This window comes from Penaeus chinensis, chromosome 34 (assembly GCF_019202785.1).
Source record: "Penaeus chinensis breed Huanghai No. 1 chromosome 34, ASM1920278v2, whole genome shotgun sequence".
In the NCBI taxonomy this organism is placed as follows: Eukaryota; Metazoa; Arthropoda; class Malacostraca; order Decapoda; family Penaeidae; genus Penaeus; species Penaeus chinensis.
This window is the reverse complement of record NC_061852.1, coordinates 31,688,987-31,699,069: the sequence shown is the minus strand read 5'-3', so window position 1 is coordinate 31,699,069 and position 10,083 is coordinate 31,688,987. Positions and strand designations below refer to the sequence as shown.

Genomic DNA, 10,083 nt, shown 5'->3' with positions numbered 1-10,083 from the left:
CATGTATGCCTGCATGTGCATGTATGCCTGCATGTGCATGTTTGCCTGCATGTGCATGTATGCCTGCATGTGCATGTATACCTGCATGTGCATGTGTGCCTACATGTGCATGTATGCCTGCATGGTGAGACTTGCATGTGCATGCATGCACATGCACATGGATGCTTGCATGTTTGCCTGTGTGTGTGCTTGCATGTTTCCCTGCATGTGTGCTTGTGTGAGTACCTGTGTGCCTGCATTTTTGCGTATGTACATGTGTGTCTGTGTGCACGTGTATGCATGCACATGTACATGTGGCTGTAAGAGTGATTTTGCAATCATATGTGCATATAGACATACACATACAGAAACATGTACTCACATTTCACTAGGAATCAACTTCTATAATTAAGTATCCACAATGAAAATTTATTAAAACAAGAAATTTTAATCTGTTTTAATCTTTTGATAAAATCAGAACCTATAAAGATTCTCCAGAAAATGTAAAAATTTACAAATACAATTAACTTCACAGCACAGTCATATATAAAAATATAAAGTATATGATATAGATCTTCAATCATGAAGAAATATTGTATTTCTGTACAATACAAATACCTTAAAAATTATTCATAGCTAAAAACAACTCATAACACTGAAGCATTGTCCTCAAACTCTTCCTTTTCTTTGTAAACAGAAACAATTCAATCACTGATTGTCGTCATTTCAGCATAACATATATACTGTGATCTTCCCTAAACCCATATGATATAAAAACTAAATAAAATACTGAATGACAGCTCATTTTACGTTATGCCCGCAAAACATTTAAATATGGTGGTAGTGTCAAGTTAAAATTAAAGAAAATAACACTACAAATATATATATATAACAATGATAATAATATCCATAATGATAAAAGACAAGCTATACTCCATATGGTATCTTTTATAAAATAAAGACACAATTATATATAAAAATGTGTATAAAATGAGTTGACCAACTCTTTCTTCAAAAGTTCTCAGAAGCGAATTCATATTCTGCTTCTACCCATACAGCAGTATACAGATAAATACTACAATATGCAGTATGGCTGTAAATTTGTGTATAATTGTCATGAATAAAAAGTTTCAGTTAAGTAAATATCTATTGCTATTTCACAGGAGATAACTTCTTCATATAACAAATACTGTTAACTGTCAATGTATTTGTAACAATTCAACAAACTTGTACACACAGAACCTATTTGAAAACACAATACATACACAACCATACACACCTGCACCCATACCTGCATGCTCACACTAATTTTCACTCACACTCACACTCACAGTCACAGTCACACCCACACCCACACCCACACCCACACCCACACCTACACCCACACCCACACCCACACCCACACCCTCACCCTCACCCTCACCCTCACCCTCACCCTCACCCTCACCCTCACCCTCACCCTCACCCTCACCCTCACCCTCACCCTCACCCTCACCCTCACTCTCACTCTCACTCTCACTCTCACTCTCACTCTCACTCTCACTCTCACTCACACTCACACTCACACTCACACTCACACTCACACTCTCACTCTCACTCTCACTCTCACTCTCACTCTCACTCTCACTCTCACTCACAATCACACTCACACTCACTCTCATTCAATCACACTCACCTTCACACTTACAATAACACCCACAATCACACACACACTCACATGCATACACTATCAAGTGATGTACATATATCCATACATATACATATCTATACACATATACATACACAAACATAATCAGACATTTAAAGACACACACACACACACACACACACACACACACACACACACACACACACACACACACACACACACACACACACACACACACACACACACACACACACACACATATATATGTCGCACCTTTAAAAATGACACATTCACTGTCATAATAATCACAAACTGAATTAGCACCTACAGACATCACAAAAAAAGGTCTGGTCCAAAAATTTCAATCACTAATTAAGGGTTTCATATTACAAGAAACTGTCACACAAAGCAGTCAGGTTTGAAAGGAATTATAAAAATGGAAAAAAAAAATCTACATGACTTTCACTTGCAATCATATTCAGCATAGGCCAACTAACCACACTCTAAATAGATCCCCACAACAGGAATCTTGTGAAAATGCCGTGTTTTTGAAACTCCCATCTTTAATACTAGAATTTTAAATATCTCTAAAATTTAAATCTCTCTAGATAAAAAACAACGCCAAAACCTAATTAATTAATACTGTAACCTACGACCTAAGCGTTACAACAAACATTCCACTATTTACTTCATGGAAAAGATACCCATTACCCCGAAGGAAGTCTTTTATTGCTGGCTTCAATCTAGCTTGACCTCCAATGCTGTGGTTGCCACGACCTGTTATCAGGAACACCTGCATTTGATTAACACCTCTCATCGTAGTCAAAACACGCTCCCTCTCCTTTAGGAAAGCTTGCGTGGCACCCTGAGCCTCGTTCACATGCAAGAGATGCAGGTCTAATGTGTTGGCATCTTTCTTCTTTGCATTAACAGCTTCTAAAATCTTCTTGGAGGCTCGCTTGTTTGCCTCAATGAGCTTTGTTGTATGAAGGTTCCCTATGCGGGCATAATAGGCAGCAACTGCCTTCATGCCCTGCCGGGAAGCCTCCTGTGCCTTTCTAAATGCTTCTTGTCTCTGCTGGTAGTGCATCTGGGCTTCGTCACGGTACACCTGGAACAGCAAAATATCATTATTTCCTTCTGTATCTCAAATAAAGAAAATAATTTTAAAAATATTTTAATTTGAGTTACCATTCTCTAACCCACAAAGTGCACCACAGTCTCAGAGTATTTTGATATTTATAATCTTTTTAATTATAAACAACTCAATTTATTAACGGACAGCAAATTGCTTTATATAAAAAATACACACATACATGTGTGTGTGTGTGTGTGTGTGTGTGTGTGTGTGTGTGTGTGTGTGTGTGTGTGTGTGTGTGTGTGTGTGTGTGTGTGTGTGTGTGTGTGTGTATACATATGTAAAAATATACATATATGTATATATATACATATATGTATATATATACATATATGTATATATATACATATATATATATATATATATATATATATATATACATTTGGTAAAATATCAAAGAAAATAGGCTAAATCTAAATCTGATGTCACCTTTTTGCTTCTATATTGATGGAGCTGCAATTTATATGATAAACACCTTGCAATTATGAAACAAGGAGTAAGTCATACCTGACCTGGTATGGCATTCAAAATGATGCCAAGACACTCATATATAACTTAAATTTCAATAGCATCACAGAACATCTAAAAGTTATATTCTGAATGAAATCAAATTAAAAAAGCTAATATACACAATAAATACAGTCATTACTCAAAGTGAAAATAGTGATGATCCTTTGTTAGTAACCAAACTGACTGACTTTTGCTTATGCATTACAAGGTCTACATACTACTACCTTCAAACTGATGATGTAGTTTTAAGTAAAAAGCATTTCAAAATATTACTCATTAATTTGTAACAGATCATATAACCTCAACTGAAGTTTAGCTGCACTTTGTGACTTGTGACTTATGACACACACTAACTTTCGTGTCATTAAGAATATTACTTTTGTGTCAGGCCTAGATAATCCTTTTTAATCTATTAATTCTCTTAACAGACTTCTGTCACTTCCCAAAAGGCTGCTAGCTCAACATAGCATCAAGAAAAATCTATTTTGAATAAATAAATTGAAAATAAAATCAGTATGCATGAAGATATTACATTGGTATTATCTTCATTGCAAACCATCTACATATCGCAATGTGACTAGCTATAGCTGTGGCAACTGAACATATACAAATGACAGAAAAAAACAGTAATGAGAAAGGAATACTGTGCAAAATATAACCATAATATATACAATTACTTTCATCACTATTTTTAATAGCTGGTAGATATATTAGTTCTACTTCAATACTACAAGTATTTCACCGTTACTTTCATCAACAAAATCTAATTTGTTATTTTTAAAATTTTGTTGATATACTGTTCTTACTTAAATACCACAAGTGTATTAATTACTCATGGACTTTTAGACATCACGTAGTGCATTACAGTCTCAACTCTTCAACTGGAACAGTTTGGTATTGATGGTTCTAAAAGAGACCTACTGGTACCTTACAGCATGATGAACTGTTAGCTACTTTGTGATAAAATTTTCTTGTGCATCTTAGTCCAAGATATTCTAGTACCAATAATCTTTACTCACCTCGTTCAGCGTCGTTTCCTATCTATGCCTAACACCAATAACATATGTTCTTGATTGAAAACCAGCTATACCTGCTTGGTAAAAGCAGAGTTGCATTGCATTCAAATTGTGCTTTGCTATGATAAATTTGAAGTAAAATAAGATAAATCATTCTTGGCTTAGAAGTATGTATTACTTCATATTTAAAATCAATACTAATAAACAAGAAAAATATTAAAAATATAAAAGTATAGAGTAAAAACAATATCATGCAATCACATTATTTATGGATATCATTGGATATCATGGAATTAACGCACACAATACATTTACCAAATGCCCTTAACCACAATACAACCTATCATAAAAGATAATAATATAAATAAAATCAAGCAATGTAATGTGTGACTTAATCTGGGAATAATACAATGAATCACAAACATAAACCTTTAGTAAACAAATTACATCAATATGCTTCACAAAGTTGTAAACAAACTAAAATTAATCTTATCTAATCTTCTGTGAAACGAAAGATGTTTTAAAAAATGCAAGGTCAAGTAAACATTACAAAATTACTAAAACAATTTAGCAGGAAACACTGAATTTCTACCTCCCCCCCCCCCCTTTTCTAAACATCTATCAGTTATTGTACATTTTTCTCATATACTTTCCTCTTGCAATAAACCATCAAATCAAAATATTTTCATTCTACAAACTAAACAAAACTTTTTCCCATTTGGAAACACACCTTTAAAAAACTGCCTATTCATGCCCTTCACAAATGTTTTTACCACTATCACCATTACTTATCTTTTTGCTTCATATACTTCACTTTACAAGAAACCCCATTTGTTGATTATTTAAAATTACAGCACCATTTCTCAATAACAAACACAAGTTGCTAAACTTTCCTACTTTACTGATCTTTCTTATTTCTTGCCTTTCCTTTCTCTAACACTTATAATTGTCAAGAACCAAGTCATTCTATATATGGTACATAGTTTTGCTAATTGTCCTACAACCACCTGTTGTCTGTAATACCACCACTGTCCACCTCTTATATGTGTATCTCAGGAATTCTTTGAAAAATGAAAATAAAGAAAAAGAAAGAAAAAAGAAAATGCAAGAAAGAAAAAGAAAAGAAAAAATACATATATATATATATATATATAAATACATACATGCACATACACACATACATACATATACATACATACACTTATGTGTGTGAATGTGTGTGAATGTGTGCAAATGTGTGTGAATGTGTGTGAATGTGTGCGAATGTGTGTGAATGTGTATGTGTGTGTGTGTGTGTGTGTGTGTGTGTGTGTGTGTGTGTGTGTGTGTGTGTGTGTGTGTGTGTGTGTGTGTGTGTGTGTGTGTGTGTGTGTGTGTGTGTATTTATATATGTATGTATATCTATATTATGTATATGTATGTATGTATGTATATATATGTATGTATATGTATGTATGTATGTATGTGTGTGTGTGTATGTATGTATGTATGTATGTATGTATGTACACACACACACACACACACACACAGACACAGACACAGACACAGACACAGACACAGACACAGACACAGACACAGACACAGACACACACACACACACACACACACACACACACACACACACACACACACACACACACACACACACACACACACACACTCTCTCTCTCTGAGGTTTGCTTGCTAAAAAAAAATCCCTTTTGAAAAGTGTTTGGAATATGTATACTATTCCTCTGAACTACTTCAAAATATACTGAATACATATTCATTACAAAGAAAAAAAAATTAAAAACATATTCGGTAATGGTTTGCTGTTAACCCATTTCCTAGCAAAGTAAATAATGTTTTTTTACTACATCCTCTATTTCTGATATTTGAAATGCAAAATTTACAAGAAATCTGTATCTATATTCCAAAAGTATCGATATTCTAAATTGGGTAACCTCTCTCTCCTCTTTTTTTCTGAGTCAAGAACTAGAATGAATATGAAAAATGATCATGATCCTTTCTTATTAAGCATTTTTTTTACCCCAGTATGGGTATCTATCTTCCATAAACATGAATATTCTATATATATCATAGTTCACTCTTGGTAGTGAGAGTAAAAAAGAGAATATATTATTATCAAAGTCTGAATGAGAAAAATTAATTAATTTTCAAGCTTCAATAATTACTACTAAAAACTCTCACACTGGCTTCCTATATATAAGCTAATGAAAACAGCAACAGCATCTTGTACAAAGAATGTACAGATGGAGAAGACCACATGAATTATTTTCCAATGAACAGGTATGTATTTCTAAAGTGTAACCAGCTAAAAAATTCACTATTTCCATTCCATGTCATATCTGCCAATGTGAAATACCATAGAGCAAATTTAGTACAAAAATCATATTTAAAAGTATGATTTTTTTTTATAATATTTACTGTCTCATTTTTTTCATGTGATATCAAGCTTGAAGGAGGAAAAAGAAGAAAAATGACATCCTACCTGCGGGTCATCTGGTTGGATTTCCTCTTCTTCTTCCCTCTGTCTCCTTCCCTTCTCTTCCATGTCTAAACTTTCCTTTTGTGCTTGCAAGATCATCTGTTGTTCATATCTGTACATGGCCTCTGGTGCAATGACAGTCTTCGGTGCTCCTTGCTCAGCCCCATAACGATTACATAGCCTCTCTACCGTATCACGATAATTGTAGCCACTTCTTGTAAACTCCTCTTTGAGGGCCTCTGGATCAACATGGGGATATTCAGCATAGAGTCGTTGCAGATTAAGGCGTGAAGATAATGATGGATCACCTATGTTTGCCTCTCCATCTTGACTTTCCTGTATTGCTTGCTCCAGGTCCATGATCTCTCGTAGACTTGTTGGTGGATCTAACTTGAAAGCACAAGTTGAATTATTATCCTCTTGGTTTGAAGAGGTTCCTGCATCTTCTTCCTCTTGCAGACGCCGTGCAAGATTTTCATCTTCTCTTATTAGACTGTCTAATACCTCTGCTTCATGTGAGAATTTTCCATCAAGTGTGTCAGCCCAATACTTGTGTATCTGATGACACAACTCTAAGGGTAAAATAACACTACGATCCTCAGGAGATAAATCTCCATTCATGATACAGGAGCCTACACTACCAAACATACTTGTAAGCTGAGAAGCAAAAAGAGGATCCATCACAAGTGTTATGTATTGTGCTCCAGTATTATCACTTTTGTTTCCTTCACTTAAAGTCTCCGTTTTGGCCGATTTGTCTTTCTTGTTTCCATGCTTTTTCTTACTCTTAGCCTGTTTCACTTTACTTGTGTTTAGCTCATTGTACTCTTTACCAGTTAACCTTTTTACTCTGTCATCAACTGACTCTGACAAAGCAAAGGATGCCTCTATCTCCTTCTTGCTGGTCAGAGCAATAGGATCTTGGCTCTGCTTCATTTTCCTTGACCGATCTTCTACTAACACATCTGATGTGTCACTACAATCTGCAAAAGATGACCTATCATCTTTTCCATCGCCTGTGCTTGTTGTTTCAACCATAGATTCTGTGTCAACATCTGCTTCTAGTGGGTCTTCTTGGCTTGTATCTATATCTGCAGCAGATGACATTTCATATCCACTATCTAACAATACATTCATTGCCCAATCCAAATCATACTTGCACTTCTGAAGTACATCACGTAAATCTTCTTCTGGGATGTTCGGGAAAAATGCAGAAAGATTCTGCAATGGTTTGACCACAACAATATCAGCCACTTCTTCTGTCATTGTTCCCTTATCAAGCCTGAGTCTCCCCTTAGTGAGGGGACCTGTTCCAGTGAGGAGCGTATCTCTTGAGCTCTTTGGTTTATAGTTGGGCTGTCCATAAAGCACTTTTAGTTCATACAAGTTGTTATCTAACTGCAAAGCTTCAAAATCAATAGACAGTGTCTGTGTTTCACTCTCTGCACATGTGACATTTTGGGGAAGACTTTGGCTATCACTGACAGGGGATTCTCTCTCTCGTCCAATTTGATCATCTGACTGACTTGAACTATTACTGGTAATTGATGATGTGCGTGTGTGTTTCTGATGTCTGCGAAGCTTGGGAACAGCACCAGTATGAGCTTGTGGTTCTGAGTTATCTTGCAATGTCTTAGCTTTTCTAATTGAAAGGTTACTTTCCCTACTATTCTTTTCTTGATTGTCCCATGAAGAGATTCCTCCTTGGACTGGCTCCCATGACAAGTCACTGGGCTCCCCATTAGAATTTGAACTGCCTTCTTCTCTCAGCCATTTCAGAGGATCACCAGCTGCTCGTTTCCTTCTACTTCGACTGGGCTTGGAACACTGCTCATCAGAATCACTTGATTTACCTTTTTGCGATTCCCAGCTTACAGAGCTTACCCCTGCATCTGGATCAACACACTCCCAAGAGGTAAAACTTTCCCCTACTGTTGTTGTATCACTTCCTGGAGTCTGTAAGGTTTGTGTGCTTTCAGAAGATAAAGTATTGCTAGGAGACTTTTCTTGTTCACTAGTTTCAACTCTGTTTTCAAGTTCAGAAAGTTCATTCCTATCACTGCCCAATAAATCTTGATACAGATTTTCTGCTCCATTTTCTAAAGGAATATTTTGATCTGCATACTGTTTACTTTCATTATGACTTGCTGTCTTTATCTTATCTTGCTGGTATGCTGGGCCAGTCACACCTCCACTCTCTTCTGTGCCAGTTTTACCATTACAAGACAAAACAGTTTTAACCTTTGTGTCATCTTCTTGTGTCTGAAATTGCAAGTTTTCAGTTGCTCCTGTAGATGAAACCACTGCCTCACTCATACTAATCAATGAGAATAAACTGAAATCTTGAGAATCACTCGTTCTATTTTCAGATATCTGATCACTTCCCACAGAAAGCAAAGCAGAAAAATCCTCTGTCTTTCCTGGTCTCACTAGTGTGGAAAGAGGTTTTCCAAGTCTCTCTTCTACATTGCTGCAAAATTCATACATAGCTGAATCTTCTTCATCTAAGTTATGAGGGACAGGAGTTTCAGCTCCATTCACCTGGGAACCCCTTTCCAACTGTTGTTTTACCGCAGATCCAAAACTTGTCACCAAATCATTAAATTTTGTGTCATCCACTTCCTCCTCACATGAAGCCTGTAGAGCCAAGTCATCCCAGTCAGTTTCAATATCATCAACATCATTATTTGCTTCTTCAATAAGTAATTTTATTCTGTCTTCATCTGTCATATCAACAAGATCCCTTTCATCAATATTCATATCATTTTCTTTATCTATATTTTCCTTTCCAGTTGTTTTCATATTTACTTCAGGTCCACTATTATCAGGAACACTTTCTCTGCCCTCTTTATTTCTCAATGGGATATCTTCCACCATCTTGCTAATAGTCTGTTGATTTTGTACTGTGCCAATTTCTTCCTCATCTTCATAGCCTTCAACAATAACATCAGCATCTTCATCTTCACATCCTTCCACAAAATTCTGAATTTTGTGACTTGGAGAAAGGTGTGGATCCACTTGCTTGTGCGGAATAATTTCTCCCTCTTTCAGGGGCTTATTAGGCTCAACATTTTTCCCTTCCAAGGAATTATCACAGTCACTTTTGATGGTACTATTTGATTGGGTACTTTTCAAGTTTGAAATTACATTTAAAATTCTACTGTTACTGTCATAGTGTTCTTTCATTTCTGAGATCTTGTACTTAGGGACTCCATGAATATTCCTTTTTGCAAGTTCTTTGGGGTTGAACTTCCAACTGGTCTCTGGCTCCAGAATATCAACTTCATAACCATGATGCAAAGCC

At 35.8% G+C, this 10,083-nt stretch overlaps 1 protein-coding gene across 1 annotated transcript in view; it reads right to left on the bottom strand.

The window, feature by feature from the left end:
• Window positions 1–2,161: 2,161 nt before the first annotated feature.
• LOC125043549 overlaps window positions 2,162–10,083 on the bottom strand; it is a 9,479-nt gene continuing 1,557 nt past the window's right edge. Inside the window, exons 1-2 of the mRNA XM_047639715.1 lie at window positions 6,783–10,083; window positions 2,162–2,738 (exon numbers count right to left, since the gene is read on the bottom strand). The exon at window positions 6,783–10,083 is cut by the window's right edge and continues 1,557 nt beyond it. Coding sequence (XP_047495671.1) covers window positions 2,277–2,738; window positions 6,783–10,083 — 3,763 coding nt within the window. The 3' untranslated portion in view covers window positions 2,162–2,276. The remainder of the gene's footprint in view (window positions 2,739–6,782) is intronic.